Genomic DNA, 18792 nt, shown 5'->3' on the forward strand with positions numbered 1-18792 from the left:
GGAGAGGAAAATCTGTTTCTCTGAGTGTTGCTCTTTGTGATGAGGTGTGCTCTACTTGTTCATTGCTAGAAAGGTCCTGGGCATCCACACATCTCTTGCAGCCTGCTGTAGCTTGGCAAAACTCAGTTGCAAAGAAGCTCAAACTTTGTTCTCATGCTCTAAGTGTATAGAATAAAAACATACCAGGTTTCCTTATGGCAGGCCAGAATCATTGCTTTCACTGATCATTTTCTTTTAATATAAGACTAATCCCTGATAGGGACAACAGGTTCTTTTCTACTATTTCAGTCTGACACCTTTGCCCTAGTCTTAAGAAAATTGTTTTCAATCTTGAGTTGACTAACCAGTAAAGCATTCCTTTTTCTTGTGGCCCCAGAGACTTTGGAAAGTATGCAGAGTATTGAGGATGTGAATTTTTATGTGAATTACTTGCTCTGATTTCAAGTTATTCTTAAGCCTTGCCAGTGAAAATGCAAACAAAGCCATGTCTCCAGGGGATGGGGAATAGACATTGGTACACATTGTAATCAGCCTCTCTTGAAGATTCATTTAATATCTTGTGTATTTTTTTTTATAAAATGCATTATTCATGTAACAAGATTCACAGAGAGAAGCAGCTGAATTGTAATTTCTGGGAAGATTCTTCTTCTGAGAGATGGCATTTTCATTATTTAAATCAATGCAGTAGGTCTTGCCTGCATGAGGCAGGCAGGAGGCAAAGGGAACAGCCTGTAGATGGGGCACTGAGCCAGTTAGTTCCTGCCTCTGAAGGGAAATAAAACAAGTCATCCAGTAATTTAAGCCCTTTTTGGGCCAGTATGTAGCCATTTGAGACATCATTACACTTTGTAGGGCTTTTTTTCCTCTGCGTTAGGAGCACTTAAGAAAATATTTATCAACTAACAGTGGAAAAGTTTCCTCTCTTATAAAAATACTGCTTGTGAGCTGCTTTCCCGCTGCTGTTTCCTAGAGAGTACTCCCTCGGCTCTCCATTGAGTTCATCTGCTCAGACGTTTCTTATCGTTTCAGGGCCTACAATTAAAGTTCCACATGTTTATATTGCAATTCTGTCTTATTTACATAACCTTATGTAAACCGCTGTACTTAATTAACACAGGCTCAGCCTCAGTTCAGTTTAAGACCTCACTCCACCAGCGATCCCACCGAGATCTGTAGGGCTGCTCAGAGATAACAAAACACAACTAGTGCTGGTAGAGTCTGAGCCCAGCTTAAAAATTCTACAGTGGTACAGACTGTAAGTGTTTAAGCGACATTGTGCATTGTGTTGATGACAAGCTAATTTTGAAGAGTGAATATTTAGATATTTAATTAGTGTATATAACAATTTAATTATGTTAATGAAACAAAAAATGAGACGTTACAGGTGAATTTGAGATGCTTCATAAGGAGAGGGATTGTCCTTATTTTGAATGTCCCTCTCCATCCCCATATAGGCATATGTTTCCCCTTTTATTTTCCTCTCGCCTTCCCCCAGAAGTTGGGAATCTTCCCAGATCCCATCTCCCAGGCCTTTAAATAAGGAGGTGACAGCAGAGCTTGCTGGTGTCGGTGAGAGCTGAAAATCACCCAGCCCAACATGTGTTGCCCCCCTGGAGGTGTGTACATCCATCCGCTGGTATGGATCCGGTCTGGTACCGCTGAGATGAACCCCAAAACTGCCGTGACCCCAAAAGGGAGCCTGAAGCGTGCCCTGTGTATTTTGACACACTGAAGCTACCCGGCAGTGAGGGGCTGGCGTTAATGTCTTTCTCCTTTTCTCTTTGTTTCCTTGCCCAAGTTTGTCCACTACCTCCAATGGTGAGTCATGGAGACTACATCTGCCACCCACGGCCTTGCGAGCGCTACAACCACGGGACGGTGGTGGAGTTCTACTGTGATCCTGGTTACACCCTCACCAACGACTACAAGTACATCACCTGCCAGTATGGAGAGTGGTTCCCCTCCTACCAAGTATACTGTGTCAAAACAGGTAAGGGAACAGCAATGGCATTATTTCCACCCTTTTTTTTAGACCAAATTTGTTGGTCTGTAATGCCTGGCGAACTTCATCTGTTTTAGGGTTAAGTGATGAACATTGATTTTAAGATGTTATTAAATACAGTATATTTTTATTTCCAAGACTCTGAATGATCCTAAACCATTTCAATTGTAAGCTCTTCAAATGTATTTTTTAACATCTTCTAGATATCTTTATATGTATCAAAGCTAAATTCATGATTGCTTGTATTTAAAAAGTCAAGGAGAAAAAGCAAGCTTAATGTTAAGGTTGCTTTTCATATCTGGGATTGGGTTCATGTGTTTTTATAAAACACACATATAAAAGATCTCCTTCTGAGTTTTGTGAAGTATTAATACAAACTAGTAACAGTAATAATCAAGCACAACTCTTGTATTGCCTTTTTGTTACAGAACAAACCTGGCCAAATACACAGGAGACTCTCCTGACTACATGGAAAATAGTGGCATTTACTGCTACCAGTGTTTTATTAGTATTGCTACTGGTTATTTTAGCCAGGATGTTCCAGACCAAATTTAAGACACATTTCCTTCCAAGGTTTGTACTCTTTTTTTTTCAAATTTATTTTTTCTAAAAAAAAAAATGGAGGGCATTGACTCAGTTTTTACACTCAGCACTCCTTACTGAGGAGACAGAGCAGCTCACGAGCCTTGCAGATACCTTCTTCTGCACTGAGCAGAGGTCTCTGAACCCCCAGTGTGGAAGGGCAGCCCCAAAAACCTGCAGTAGTCCATTCTGCAACTAAGATAAAAGGCAAAGTTTGCCAGATTCACTTTGGGAATAATTACAGCTCTACTACTGAAAATTGCTGCTTCTGCATGTAAAAATAGCTGACAATATTTTTAAATACTCATTTTCAGGTGCTGGGGGAATTAATTTTTTAACTACTGTAGACTTAGTAATGTAAGTTTTAAGAGTGAGTTTCTTTTTCTCTACGGACAAATTTATATTAAAAGTTTGCTTTCCCTTCATGAGTATTATTTTCATCACAATTCATAAATATCTCCTACATCTTCCTTTATTTCCATAAAATATGGTGCAGCTCTGAGCATTTGTCATTGATAATCACAGCATTCCTCATGAGACAGTTAGGTGGGTATTATCTTACAACTGGAAAAACAAAGGCAGACATGCAGAATTTTAGGCAAAGCTACTAGTGTATCTGAGTTTAGACTAGTTTCTGGTTTTCAGTGTGCTCAGTTTGCTATGGATCTTTACTGTGTGACTCCTTCTCTGCTGCACTTGAGTTTTCTTGTGTCTATTCTACCACATGCAGAAAACAGGGGTGAAAAAGCTGTATGTAACTAAATACATGCAGCAGAAAGGACTTGGTGATTTTAATGTTAAAGAAATGTGTACATAAAAGTATACAGACTATGTAAGTAATGTGTGAATTTATATGCACATATACAGTAAAGGAGGAGTAGTACACATATATGTATATAACTAGGAAGATCTTAAGGGTAACAGGTTGCACTGTGGATAGCTTTATAGCTTGTCTTATTGAAACGGCATTCTGTCCTCTCCTTTTCAGAGGTTTTCATGACCTACAGGTACCTGGGACCAATTCCTTCCTGCTAGGACTCTACTGTGATTTAACTGGCTACTAAACAGATACTTTAGGGTTTAACAGACCTTTCCAATATAATACAAAAGATTTGTTTTAAAAGAAACTGGCTTAGTACTGGTTAAGGAAGCCCTCATCTTTTGAAAGTAAGACCTGAAGGAGGTCACCAAAGCCCTGGCATCCAGTAGTAGTAATTTCAGTGCCTGTTTACGTGGGCTGTAGACACTTTTTTTCCCTAGCACACATCTTTCCAGGCATGCAGACACTTTTGACTGGTGAACTACATCTGTGATTTTATATCCATGATACTCACTGTGCACAGTACAGCAAACAGTGCTCCTAATCTCTTCAAAGCACCTGCTTTCTTTCCCCTCCCAAAACCATTTTTCACGTTACTGGTTTCATTTTTCCAATTGTAACAGATTCCACCTGTCAACCTGAACAGACTTTTGCAAACCCATGAAGCAAACATTTCTGTGAATGCTAATGACCCTGTAGCTTTATTTTGGATGATTAGGAAAGTGCTGTATTTACTTAAGTTCAGTGGTGGCTCTGAGGTGCTTCTGACATGCTCCTGCTCTCTGTGATAACTTGTCTGTGTTTGACATAGAGGCAACCAGGAGGGCTCCATGGGTGACCCTGACTTCGTGGTGGTGGATGGCGTTCCTGTCATGCTGCCTTCCTACGATGAAGCTGTAAGCAGCGGCTTGAATGCTCTGGCACCTGGATACTCCGCTACCACAGACCAGGGGCATATTTTGCCAACAGAAGATCAGAATCCTCCTGCTTACCCTGGTCCCCAGATTACAGACACGATGCCTAGCGAATGTGAGACCTGTGACAATAGGTCAGGCTCCTCTGAACTGCTCCAAAGTTTGTACCCCTCCCCAGCGTGCCAAGCGGCAGTGCTTCCCGGTCCAGATCGAACTGATGTATCCCGTAGTGCTGCCGGGGAGGCTGCATCCACAAGTCCGCGGATCGATATTGCAGATGGTGAGTCTTGCATAGGTGCAATAGATGAGTCTGTAAACAGGAGCCATCATTTGTTTGCACTGTCAGAGCAGGAGTAAACCCAGCTGACCAGCTCCTGCTTTCTCCAATTTTTGTCCACATCTCAATTTGGACATTTTTTAAACCATACTACTCCATGGTCATAGAGCTTCATGTCTGAGATACGTCGTTGCTAGCTGTGGTACAAGGGATTTGACTGCCGGAGGGTAGGACAGGCCAGGTTTCTCTCCAGACCCCATAACAGCAGTGTCATCAACAGGGATGCCAGTAGCAAAGCTTGCCTATGTTGGTTTGTTCATCTGTTCCTCAGCTCCAACTCTCACAACTCCCTCACATACCATGGTGCTCACAGCAAAGAACAGGACTTTCTCCTTAAAACAGAAAGCAAATTATGTTTTCATACTTAGCCAAAATTAGCAGCCTTCATTAACAAACTCATAGTGTCTGTGCATACAGCAAACTGTTCGGTCCGAGGCATGTACGCATTAAGCCATGGACACAGGATTCACAGAGTAAGGAGAACGTACCCACCGGACCACGTATGAGAAGGGAGAGTGCCATAGAATCAGTCATTGACAGTTTGAGTTGGAAGGCACCTTCAAAGGTCATCTAGTCCAACCTCCTGCAGTGAGCAGGGACATCTTCAACCAGATCAGGTTGCTCAGAGCCCCGTCCAGCCTGGCCTGGAATGTCTCCATGGATGGGGCATCTGCCACCTCTCTGGGCAACCTGGGCCGGTGTTTCACCACCCTAATGTAAAAAATCTCTTCCTCATGTCTAGCCTGAATCTCCCCTCCTTTAGTTTAAAACTATCACCCCTTGTCCTGTCGCAACAGGCCCTGCTAAAAAGTCTGTCCCCATCTTTCTTGTAGGCCCCTTTTAAGCACTGGAAGTAATGAATCCAACACTTCTAGAAGACAAGTCCTAACAGCCCTTCCAAGCACTTGAATGCCAGGGATGGAAGAAGTGTATTTTTTTCATGTGCAGCCTGGAAAAGATCACCCAAACTCTCACCCAATATATTCTTGTCTGCATTTACATCAAACACGAGTATGCATTGATATCGTTTCACTGAGTTCTAATGGAGCTGTACAGTGTACTGCTCAGTGCATTAAGGAACCTTGATAGCTTTCCTTGGAGACACTGAAAAGGAGTGGCTCAGATCCTGCTCTCCGCAGGCACTGGGAGTCGCTAGGCAAAGCAATCTCCATGGGATTTATCGGTGGCAGAGCTGAAGCTCAGTGTCCTCAACTCAGTGTGGCTGAAGCTCTGGGTGGAGGAAGCCTTCCTGCTCCAGAGGGTTGGGGCTCACTTGTAACGGCATCACAAGGGGATGAGGACAGCTAGAAGGAGGAGGGAGAAATTACAATAATGCCACTAAAAGTCTCTGCCTACTGTGAATGCTGTTCCAGGGATTAATGTAGTAGAAAGGATGTTTGCATTCAGGTTTTTGTGGGCCTAACTTGTTTTAGAAGATCTGTGTGGTTTTGATATTAATAGGTTAGTTTTCATATTGGTGTTAGAGCGTGAGTCTAGAATTGGAGACACCATATGTCTTGTTCAGATTTCTGCACCATCAATTTCTGGTTTTGCAGAATTGCTAGTATGCTCTGCAAAAGTGTAAAGGGAAGTTACAATCAGCAATCAATGCTATTTCTTTTTTTCCCCTAGAGATTCCTTTGATGGAAGAAGACCCTTAGCCTGCACAGAGACATATCTTCGTTGCTTTGCACTGTTGAGTGACATGAAACATGCGGATTTAGAGATAGAAAAGACTATCTGTGGATTTGGGGAGGGTATTTTCCTACTTGTCAGTCTTTCACACGCTGATGTCACCAGATTGGGTGCACATCTTAATCCACAGCGGGGATTAATAGCCTCAGCATTTGGAACAGCAGCAGTTTTATGAATGAATCCTGGGGATTTGATGAGAGCAGATGTAGAAAAAGAACTGTGGCTTTTTAGAAACGTATATCTGCATCGCAGAATGTCATGTGGTTCTGTAAGAAATACTATTGGATTTTGATACTAACTGCCTCACAAAAGCATGTCAAAGTGTGTATATTTGCTTATAAAGACTGCTTTAAATGATCTATGGACCTCTAGTTAATGAAGAATCCTTACAAGTTTAAAAAAAATACTACTACTGAAACAGAAAAATAAAAGAGGAAAGATCCTCTTCGGCTTTCCTATGTTAACCAGGAAGCTTTTGATTTAGTTGTTGGTGATTTTGTTTCAGACCATGTCTGCAGAAAATATAACAGAAATGATGGGATTCATATATACTTTGATGTATGATAGCAAATATATATAAATATATATATTTAAAAACTCTTAAAGAGAAAGAAAATGAAAGACTCTCAGGTCACTTAATGATCTGGAGATTTTTTTAAAGGTCAAGAAGAATTTATAGCATATACAATATTCAAGGTAAAGTATTGATATTTGTATTTATGCAAGACTTCTGTGACTACATTGCATTTGATAAATCCTGCTACAATATGAGAGATCTAGAAAATGTTAAAATTATTAAATATGTGCTTAAGAAATATTGAACTGCCAAGCTTCAACCTTTCTTAAGCTCTTACAAATATATATACTAGAGTAATCTACAGTCATAGCCCAGAGCACTGCCTTGTCCCTGTATGTTGTGGTAGTATTCTGAGCCATTATTGTAGAATACTTTTTAAAAAGATAATAAAGTTCAGTTTCAGTTCCTTTGATTTATCCAACTGTGTGTAGTTGGCCTTTTTTTCCCTTTCTCACTTGTTTCAACTGCTCCTGCCTGAAGGCTGAGATGGCAGCAGGACACCTGATCTGTAGCATTTTCAGCAGTCATTATCCAGCTCTGAAGGGACAGTTTTGGTGAAGCACAGCACGGGAAATGGGTGCAGCAGTGGCACAGCTTCTACGGATCCTGCTCTTGGGTTTTCTCTCCTCTATGCCAGAACATTGTGCTGAAGTCTCTATGAAAGGTTCACCTTTGTGGTGTTACAGGCTATTTGTTATTTGTCAGGAAAGCTCTTGGCTGTTTCATATACTTGAAGAAATCCAAGCAGATTTTCTTGTCTTATTTTTTGGTATTGCACAAACGAAACATATGTTAAACTGTCAGTGCTTGAAGGAAGAACTTACCATATGTTAATGACAGAGATTGCCATCATGTGAGCCAATCCAAACCGAAAGAAAAATGCAACTGAGTTCTGATTTTGTGTACAAAGTAAACCAATAATATCTCTATTGCACTAAAAAAAGGATCACTACAAGTTGCTGTTATTGTTTCATTATTTTTTAATTACTTATTTGTATCATGGTAGCATCTTAGTGGTCCCACTCATGAGTCAGGCTAGTAAAAGGATAGAAATGCTGCAACCATTCAAGAAAGTGTTTATCAGCACCCTGTCAGCAACTGTATATGACAGCAAGAAGCAAATGGAGAGAAAATCTGTATAATGGAGAGGTAATTATTACAATAATCTCAGTTATTCCACAGTATCATTGATGAGAACATAGTGATGAGTATTGAAAGACATATTCCACATTATTCTCCATGCTTGCTTATATAGCCTTTGCAATTTTTTCCTCTGAAATTGTCTCAGTTGTGATCGTATCTTCAGGTTTATCCCAGAGTCATCTCCATTGGGTGTTAGTACTTCCTTTGCTACCCCTTTCTTTTTAGGTCCTGTGCTTTCGAGAGGTGTTTGCACTACCAGCTGAGGTTCAAGATTGTCACCTCAGCAAACAAGACAGTGCTGTAATACCGACCTTGAACTGAAGCATGTCTCAACCCTACAGTCAGTTAAGTGATTTTTGTTTCACAATGTCATTGAAAGAATTGAACTTACTTTAGATGCCCTATAAAATATTATTAAATCTGGTTTTGCTGGTCTTTTAACAGCTTGTGAAACTTCATTCCTTATTAAATTTCTGGACTTCCATTTATTAATTTCTGTTATGAAAGCTTTTGATTAATACTTGTAGCTCTACAATTTTACAGATTTACACTGCTATATGTATTGTATTGCAGTCATTTTGTTAAGGGAGCCAGACAGGTTAACTTAAGAAATGTAAATGTATGGCTTATTAGACCATTTTATTATAAAAAGTGCAGAACTGCAAATACACTAGAAAACATTGATGTTTTAATATTGCTTGACAGTCCTTTGATAGCACCGTACTGAATTTAACTTGCAAAGGTAAAAGAGAGGTTTATACCATTTTTTGCTTAGTGTGTATAAGACTTCCTGAAAGGGTGTGTTGGGGGGATAATTTATGTGGTTGCATTTGGGGTTTTGGCATGCTTTAATATTTGAGGGGAGAGGACTTCCTGCTGCTTGTTTTTTTCCACATAGGGCTTGAGTTCTCATGAGAGCTCTGCCTTCCCCCGGATCTGCACCCATGCCCTGACCCACAGGCAATGCCCTGGGCTGAGGGCTACCCCGAGGTGCCTCCCAACTTGCCCAGCCCCCCAGCTGCCCCACCAGCCTGGAGACCCCCCACAGCACCCTGGCCTAAGACCTGAGGTCACCTCAAACCCTGAGCCCCAGCAACCAAACCTTTGGGAGGGTGGATGCTCTCAGGGCTCTGAGAGACCGGAGTGCTGGGAAGATTGTGACAGTGTGTTTGCTGTGCAAATGAAACCAGATGGGAGAATGAGCACATCTTATGCAGATAAGTTGTTTTCGCTTGAGCTAACTGGATGTGAATAAAAACAAACCCAGGAAAACCCTTGCTGTGGAGGGGAGAAGCAGCTTGTTAGTGAAGACAGACAATGTGCGTGCCTTCGGCAGAGGGAGGAAAGGGTACGTACTGAGAACTCCAGGCAAGAAAAACAAGAACTGGCTTCAGCCTGCCAATATTTCTAAAAACGAAAAGGGAGGAGGAGAAATGAGCAATGTGTCAGCCTTCAACACTGACTTATGAACAAGGGCTTGACCTGCAGATTGCTGGGGGAAGGGTGGGATCCAAGGTCTCACAGCAGCTCTGCAGGGAGTGAATCACAACCTGAACATGAGTCAACAGGACCTGGCTGTTGTGAAAATGTTAAATGTCAATACGGCGATGTTTACACAGAACTATAACTTCTAAAATGCATGAAGCAATCCTTGAGCTCCACTCAGCACTAGGTAAGGCCTCAGCTAGAGCAGTGTGTCCAGCGTTGAGCACATTTTTTCCTCTTCAAGGGAAATGTGAAGTAGCTGGAGGGAAACCAAGCAGAGAGAATCAAGAATGATTAGAAGTTTGGAAGAGCCTGTCCTCACAGGTCATGTTAGAGATCAAGGAACTGTTGTTCAGTGTGAACAACAGAAGACCAGAGGGGCCACAGAAATTGGGTTTTTTGTAAGAAGCATATTTTGCAAAGAAGAAGGGAATTATCTACATGAGTAGGGCAAAAATAATAGGCTTAATTGCAGCATGAGACAATTAGGTTAGATTATTAGGAAAAACCTTCTAGCCATAGAGATGGTTACAAGCAGGGAGAGATGATCTAAGAAAGCTATCAAAAAACTGTGTTACTGGAGATTTTTTAAGACTATTTAAAATAAATAGGGGCCAAGAAAACTCTGGGGCAAGATGCACTACGCAAATTCTTGGGGCCCCTTTTTGTTCTGTTTGTGTGTGATTCCCCGCTTATGAGAACTAAACTTGGCTGATGCATGGTTGTCCCCATATAGACTAATTCCAAACTGATGGTACTGGGCAAACTGGTCAGCAGTGGTCAAAACCACAGCCAGAAATACTCTCTCTTCCACCAACAGAAGCTTTCATGTAGCGTGGGCTGAATTCCAGTAAAATCCTGTGAATTACACCCTGTTGCATTAAAGTGACATTGATTTCAGAATTTTGTTCTGTGACAAATCCAAATTTGGGATTTTCTGGTCTTCATGTCTATATTAAGCAGTTAAATGAATGCAGCCTTTCTAATACTCCACTGCACATTAGGTGAAGTAAATCTTCTCTTGCCAATTATCTGAAGACATCTATTGAATTCAAGGAAAAACAGCAGCTCAGGCACTGGAGCACAGAGCCCGTTGTCATGTTTATGCAAAACTAGCTTCCCATGCCCCAAAAGCTGTTTGTTCTCTCTGCGCTGTGCTGCAGACAGTAGCATAGCTCACCGCATCCGCTGTCAGAGAAGGAGGAGGAGCACAGATGAAAGAAGCACATCTCAAGCTTCTGCTCTTGGGCTCCCATGGCTTCTCAGGGAGGACTTGGGGGCAGGAAGAACTAGAAAACAAGTAAACATCTGCCCAACACCCAGGAGCATCTTCCGTTGTTAAGAGGATGTCCAGTTCCTTCAACACAGTTCCCAAAAGAGTTGCACTACAGCAGAGGGGAGACAGGCCCTGCTTTGCCTATCACTCCCCCAGCCCAGGGTGTGCACCCAGAACAGACAGACGAATCCTCCTCCCCCAGAATAATGTACATAATTTATTTCATGCATCATTGGAACAGGCTGCCCAGGGAAGTGGTGGAGTCGCCATCCCTGGAGGTGTTTAAAAGGCATTTAGATGAGGTTCTTAGGGACATGGTTTAGTGCTAGAGTTAAGTTAGGTTATCGTTGGACTCAATGTTCCTGAGGGCCTCTTCCAACTGAAATGATTCTATGATTCTATGATAGATGTCTCTTGTCAGTATCATTGATTATATAGTAGCATACAGCCCATCCTTCCAGCCCATTTTTCTAGGACATTAAGATATGGTATGTAACAATAACAGAAAGGGCACTAGCTTGAGATTAAATTATTTGCTGTCCAGTTGTCAGAGCAGACTTTTAATAATTCACATAGAACACAGCCAGAAACTGAACAGCTAAGGCTGGCTGGGATTCTTGAGGCAGCTTTCCTCAGCAAGGCAAAGGGACTGTCCTACAGGGCAGGGGAGCTGCTGTATAGGAACATTTTATAACTCAGGAAAACTGCATTCACCTGATAAAATATATTAAACAGAAACTTGGAGAAGGAAGAAAAGCCACATAGATTTTAATAAAGTCCAGGGAGTACATGGGTAAGTTCGCCATGTTCTCCAGTAAGAACAGAGGAAGCTGTTTTCTTAATACAACTGGTTCAAAACAAAGTCAAGAAGCAGGGAGGGAAGACAAGTTTCCCAATTTGAGGTTCCAGTGGCTCTTTTCCAGCACCTCTGTATTTCAATGGTCAGACTGGTTCTGCTTGCAGTAAGGGCCTTAGTTTTGGTTTGGATCCACTTCTTCATTTTACTGTGGTTTTTGCTCTGTGTTTCCCCTTTGCTCTTTTTTTTTTTTTCCTTAAGGTAACTAATACTGTTGTTCCAGTTTCATCCCGTCATCTCAGTCATGCTGGGAAGTGAAACAAGTTGCTTAATTGCTGTGCAGTACACAGCAGGACACATCTCTTCCCTCATAAGAGGTTGCTCTTATTTGCCTTCCTCATTTACATTCTCAGCAGAGAGGACAAGGAGGGGCGTGGAGCTCCTCACTGCTGACAAATGGTCTGTGGAAATGGTAAGACAGGGACACCAAGGGGAGCCCACACTGCTCCATGGATGGTGTATCTGCCTGCCTTGGTCCCAAGCCTGTCAGCTCACAATCTTTAATTGTGTACGTGTACGTACGTGAACGTTCCTATACAAACACAGTAACTAAGATTTTTAAGAATTAGCTAATATTTTAGGGTGTTTCAAAGGAAGACTTTTTAAAGAGACCCTCCTTTCTAAAACTGGTGAGTTCACAGCTCCAGAAAATGGGCACTGATACGGTCCAGTGAGGGAGCACAGCAGGTCACTTCATCTGTCTGCTTCCTGGTGCTCCAGTATAATTTCTTGTCCCCAGGACAACTGCTTGAACTAAACACTTGCCAGTTGCTGAGCTGTCAGGTTCACATCTTCTTTCTTTTTTTTTTTTTTTTTTTAACCTAATTAGGCTAGATTTATTTTTAACACTCCTTATTACCATCCGCTTTTGACTTCCATCCACATACTGCTGAGTTCCTGCTGCTCTTGCCAAAGCAAGTGTCTTTCAGCAGCGATCTCAGCCCCTGGAACTGTACCACCCTGTGGGAGGTTGCACTTGCCACCGTTGTCCCTTCTATTAATTCCATGGCACATGCTGTTTGTCTGCCTTGTTCAGTGCTCTCGTGTTAATAACTGTGCAACTGGTTGTTATTTCTTTCATAACCATTACCATAGCTGCCTGTTGTTGATAATTCAGGGTTAATTATATACTAAAAAGTTTAGCAGAACAATTTAGCTTAGCTTAGCCTATTCATTGATGGACTATAAATGTCTGTAGGCTATCACTGATACAGACGTCAATGGAGTTTGGTATAATTGGCTTTTATTGAAGTGCTGCAGCAAAACTGAGGGTTAGTCCAACTGGCAAAATCAGCTGGCTGCTTATACACCAAATGCTTGGTTTTCCGTTGGATTATGGGCAATCACGTGGGAGGAGAACTGCCACAGTGACTTACCAGGTTCACTTCTGTATCCATTCACATGGCAGCAGTGTTCAGCTTGGATACAGCTGCAGAAGTGCTGAAGCCTGGCATTAAAAAGGACATCATGGCAGCTGTAAAGAGTCCAGCATTTTAATTATGCTTATGGTGCTGGGCCAATCTGTCACAAATATATCTTACTAGAGATAGACATAGCTACGACAAGACTTAGATGATAATGTTCTCTCCATTTTAGGGAAAAAGTGGGGAAAGAATTGCCAGGGTGAAGCACCCTGAAAGGTAATGATGCCCCTCCAGTCAGTTTTCCCTGGTCTGGTGGTCGCCTGTTCCTTAAATTTTGAATCTCGGAGCTGTTACAGATATATGCATATGGATATATGCACAGCTTCCAGCGAAATGGATGGGAACTGGGACCACTGAGCCCCTTTCAGCAACGAGCTCTTTCTGACCATACAGTCGGGATCCCTCCTCTCCTAATTCCCAGAAACAGAAGAAAAGCTATATGCTCCCGTCCAAGGAAAGGTGGGTTTTAGCATTACACTCCTTTAGAGGAAAACTGGACCCTAGAACTCCACCCAGGTCTCTGATTTTACTCTCATTCCACTATTTGTGGTGAATTGAGGCTGAGCGGGTGCATTGTGGTACTCTGTTCATTTACGCCTTCACAACACAGGGCTGTGCAACAGGTTGTCAATAGCCTCTGGCTGCTCTCGGCACTGACAAGTAACTGAGAACAAGACAGTTCCCCTCTTAGACCCTTTTTAAATCAAGCATGGTGCTGTCTTCACCTTTGGATGCCTAAGTACCCTAAATATCTTTGTATTAAATTATGAGCAAGAAAGTGATTAATTGTTCCCTGAACTTCAGTTTCTTCATTGAGACTGTGTCACCAAATCATATATTTTATGTCGCTAGAAGATGGCAGATGGAAATCAAGTATCTGCCTGCTCTAGAATATCTAACAAGAGAGAAAATTACTTCCATCCGTTAACGCAGACGGATTTTCTTGAGAGGATTTGCTGCTATCCAAATTCAGTGTTAAAATATGATTTCATCCTCACAGGTCTGCCTGTCGGTTTCCAGCACAAGGGGCATTGCCTCAGTTTGTTTGTAATGTTGGCAAGAACAACCTGCTGCTCTGCCTCATTTTCTAAATGCCTTTTTTTTTTAAACTACATAATTTAAAAACTATAAATAAAAAAAAAAAATCCAAGATAAATTTAGATTTTGTGTTTCTTCAGAAGGAAAGGCAGTGGCCATCCTTTCTCAAGAAATTAAATTATCATTTAATTAACCCAAAAGAAGACTGAACCCCATCCACCTCATTTCCCTGGTTCAAAACCGAACACAGTTAAGTAAAAAGGGGACTTTTTTCCCAAATAATCATGTAATCAGTTATTTTCAACTCACGTTGACTCCAAAGTGAGGGCCACTGAAAATTAAACAAACTAAAAAACCTTAAACAAAAAAAATAAAGCTTAGGAGTAGCCTCGTTGTCGTGTTGTCCCTGTGCATTCATTTTTCTGTTCAGATAAGTCATGCACTTGAAGAATTGGAAGTTCACAACAGCACAGCCAAATCTCATCTTCACAATTAGGACCCTGGAAGGAAAAAGCAGCGTGTAAAGCAGAAAAATATCAGCCCATGATTGCACTGAAATCGCAAAGCTTAATGCAAGATGTGTTAATAAGTGCTTTTGCAGAAAGAAACAGCCTCTGCCATGCAATTACATATTTAAGCTCTGGGGAAAAGATTTGTTTACTGAGTGAGAAAGGCATCCACCCCAGGCTGCTGGTCACAGAGAGTCTGGCGTAATAATCGCAGGCTGCAATACAAATACAACAGCTTGAAGACCTTTGACATTTGATTAATATTTTCCTCTTTTACAGAGTGAAAAGAATTTGGACCTTAAAAGGAAGATGAGCTAAGGCTTTAATTAGCATGGCCACAGGGAAAGAAATTAAGAACGACTGTGGAGAGCAGTAAGTATATGCTGAAATCTTACAGGGAAACTCATGCCAAGCAGATTGCAATAGATTTTAAATACCAAATGTAGATGGACTCATGTGCAGATGCCAAACACAACTGTTTCTATATAGTTCTAAAAAGGTAGGAAATGCAAAAAAAAAATTCCAAAGCACAAATTTGTGACAACTGGGAAATGTTCTACTTGAGCAACTGTTTTACTCCTTGGCATTGATTCTGCTCTCTTAAAAACACCAGGTGTTCACTGCTGAAGGCTGTTTATTTGCACCATATACACAAGTGCAAAAAAGACGTGGGTTTATGCTGTTGTAGCCTATCTGCACTGGGTCTTGACCCACACAGCTCTGTCAATGCAAATACTGGCGCATTGGCTGGGAAAACCAGTAGCAAAGGCAACTAGACACAAACTTCTGTCAAACGTACAAAGTAAATGAAAAAGATCAGCAATCTGTGAGGTTACTGAAAATGGCAAGCATGCTATTTTCAGGCAAACATGATTTGTGAGGTGATGGTTGCTTCACAGGCAGTGAGTCACAGAAACTTAGCCTCTGCAGCACCTCTCTTTTTTTCTTCAGCAGCACTTTCTGTGGCAGGAACGGGGGTAGATAAGAGCAGTGTCTTAGGGCTTGTGCTGATAGCACAAAATGAGCAGAAGCTGCTGTCAAGTCAAACCAGGTAGGAAAAATACAGGAAGAGACCATACAACAGTGAAAAACATTTCATGTCAGAAAGGTGGGACTCTCAGGTGTGGATGAAGCCAGAAGCGATGTCACATGCCGCTCCAAGCACTTCCTCCAGTTACTTCTGGCTGGCAGCCTGCTGTCAGTGTAAAAGCAGGAGTGCAAGCAGCACTGGTTGAAGCTTGGCTAAACCAGGCACCAAGTGAGGTGCGGCACAGCTGCTCTATTTTTCTATCCTGGCAGGTGAGACCCCAGTCGATGCAATTAGCTTCTGTGGGGCAGGAGGCTGTGTGGCAGGTCACCTCTCCGGAGAGGCTGCGGTGGCAGGGTGCTGCTGGGAAGCGGGGGCTCCGGCACAGCTCCATGGTGGGCAGGTCCCCCTTCCTGCACAGCTCTGGGGCCTCTCCTGCCCTGGGTGTAGGTGCCAGAGGCAGCAGCAGCACCACAGGGGCTGCCAGTCAGCCTGGGAACTCACACAGCTGCCCAGCGGTCCTTCCTCTGGAATCTGGATTGATTTCTTCCTCCTGATGCTTGCTACAAACGTGATCTAGTATCGAGACCAGATTATTATTGTTGTAGGCATCTTTCCATGAAGGACATTTTCTCTAGGATAATACGTGCTTTGCTAATAACCCACTTCAGACATCCTTAAAAAGATGTGCCTGGGAGTGCAAGAAGTGATCTGCTGCTTTTATGCTCTGCTCAGCCTTTTTTTTTTTTAGTGGCACAACATGACATCTTGCAACTCATCTGTCATTTTCGCAGTGGAGAAGTGGTCAGAATGGAGCAATCCAGCCATCCCAGCTGAATACGTTCTTGTTAACTGACAGATGTCTCAAGTGCAACAGGAGTCACAAGGCTGTCGTGGAGGTGCTGACTTTCAAATCCCAATTGCACGCAGAAACTTGGCATGTTGTCAGCATGTACAATTTTCAATTTCACAGGACATTTCTTTTGGTGTTACCAGTGGATTTTGTTTTACCTTCCTCTTTGCTTTCTGTTAACACTGCAAGAATTATTTCTTGCGGGTCTTTGTCCTCTCTTACCTAATACTGCACTGTGTGATTCCTGGGGGGTTTTGGCAAGCAGAGACCTGAGCTTGCACAAGTGTGTGCATATGCACACGCACATACAAATGCTGGACAATTCAATAACAGAAAGCTGTCACAGGCCAATTTACTACAGTCTCAAAATTTGAAAGGTATTTAGGTTAATATAAAACCAGGTTTCAGCTCCGGGCAGCTTTTCTTTGCAGAATATGGGGAACAGCTGCCTGGCCAGTGGGTGCTGCCTGAACAAAGGTTTCTTTCTGGCCTGAGAAGCCACAGGGAGAAGTTGCTGCTGCATCTGGCTGGCCTGACAACACAGCCCAAAATTGGGACTTGCCCTGTACAGCTGTGGATGTCAGACAATCTGGGGCTGTATTTTATAGGCTAGTTTTAAGTGTGGGAGTACATTTTTCTCCTCCAACCTACTCAGACCTTAATAAAATATCATAATTTTCAAGCTAAAATGTAGTATGTTTAATTATTCTTATGTCAAGGCTGACAAAGCACTTTCATCAATTGATCAAACTTTGCTCAGACTTCACTGATCTTGCTCTTCTCTTCTTTGTGCAAATTAACAGTCATATTTGTAATTGAACTCAGTAGTATCCAAGGCTATAAAGGCATACAAATGCAAAAACCTGCCTCTCTGAAGTGTTCAGTCTCGCTAAGAATGAAGCTCACAGAAGCACATTCAGACCAAAATTGATGCTAAATTAACCAGGAAAAAATGTAACTGTAGAGGCTCACTTTTGATCCTTCTATATGCATAAAGGGAGAATAATTATCTTTGTACATGTTGAAATTTATCTTATTCTATCCATTCTGTGGGCAAACTGTTGAGTTCACTGCTTTGATAAAAGCTTTCTAAAACACTTTAATAATTCCCCAAACACACAACACAACCCACACATGTTTGTTTTTTTTTTTTTTCCAAGTTGAAGGTTTATTAAGAAGATCACAGATTTTCCTGTGTTCGTTGTGAAATACATGTGGGAAAAAATAAAATAATTCTTGGTATTTAATATTATAATTCTAACTGAGACGTACAAGGTAAAGGACCCCAATGTCATTATCTATACAAGATATGAAAATGTATGTCTCTAGAAATAATGACCTTATTACAGCGTTGATCTTGTGTGGTTGGAAGCCTGCTTTAGAAGCAGCCTGTGGGAAATGATCATGTATTTCACCTTCCTATTGTACATCATAGGTGAGCCCAGAGGTACAATAAGATACACATTTGGTAAGTGTCCTACATGTAAGAAATCAGTAATTTAATGCAATGATCAGTAGAGTGTAATTATAGACCTTAATTTAGAAGGTATTAGTCATTCACCATAGATAACCTTCAGTGGCTATTAGAATTTCATAGTCTGAGTTCATTACAACTGGCAAATGTCATTTGCACAATCGGCACACACAAAGGCCTGTTCTTTGGCTGGAAGCACATTTTTTCCATACTAAATCCACTCCATTAAACACAAGAGAGAGCACCTGTTTGGGTCTTATTTCAATAAAGATTATATCCTAGTTGCATTTTAAGGGGGCTTATAAAGATTGCACATTATTAATGTATTTTATTAGCATGTTTAAAACGGAGTGGGCTACATTGGAAATATTACAAGCACATCAGTAGAAGACATCATAGCTGGTAATAAACCATGGCAATAAACAGCCTATTAACCTGTTGCAGTCTTTATCAAAACATGAGACAAATGACTATGTGTTACAAAATATGTTAAAGCATTTATTGACCTTTTATAAATGAACCATCACATATGGTATTTTCTTGAAATTAGTAATATGCTTTAAATTAGGTATCTCAGTGCTTAATTTGAAAAAACTGCATAAATCTAGGACACAGTACAGTTCTATAAGTAACTGTTCCTAATTTTTGGTGTTTTCATGTTTCTTTTTCCTCTTTCCTGATCCCTTATAGTGCCTGCTTGGTGGCTAGCTTGCTACATGTATGTGACTTGCATAAAACAATGGAGCAACAAAAAACAAGTCTCTGCTTAACACAGACAGC

General features: G+C 41.5%; 1 protein-coding gene across 1 annotated transcript in view; it reads left to right on the plus strand.

Moving 5' to 3' along the window:
• The window catches only part of SUSD4 (sushi domain containing 4), a 77798-nt gene extending 70624 nt beyond the window's left edge, over positions 1-7174 (plus strand). Inside the window, exons 6-9 of the mRNA XM_082048653.1 lie at positions 1799-1990; positions 2431-2575; positions 4216-4598; positions 6288-7174. Of these exons, the coding sequence (XP_081904779.1) occupies positions 1799-1990; positions 2431-2575; positions 4216-4598; positions 6288-6316 (749 nt within the window). The 3' untranslated portion in view covers positions 6317-7174. The remainder of the gene's footprint in view (positions 1-1798; positions 1991-2430; positions 2576-4215; positions 4599-6287) is intronic.
• Positions 7175-18792: the final 11618 nt, after the last annotated feature.

The sequence above is a fragment of the Streptopelia decaocto genome (assembly GCF_964273445.1).
Source record: "Streptopelia decaocto genome assembly, chromosome: 3".
NCBI lineage: Eukaryota > Metazoa > Chordata > Aves > Columbiformes > Columbidae > Streptopelia > Streptopelia decaocto.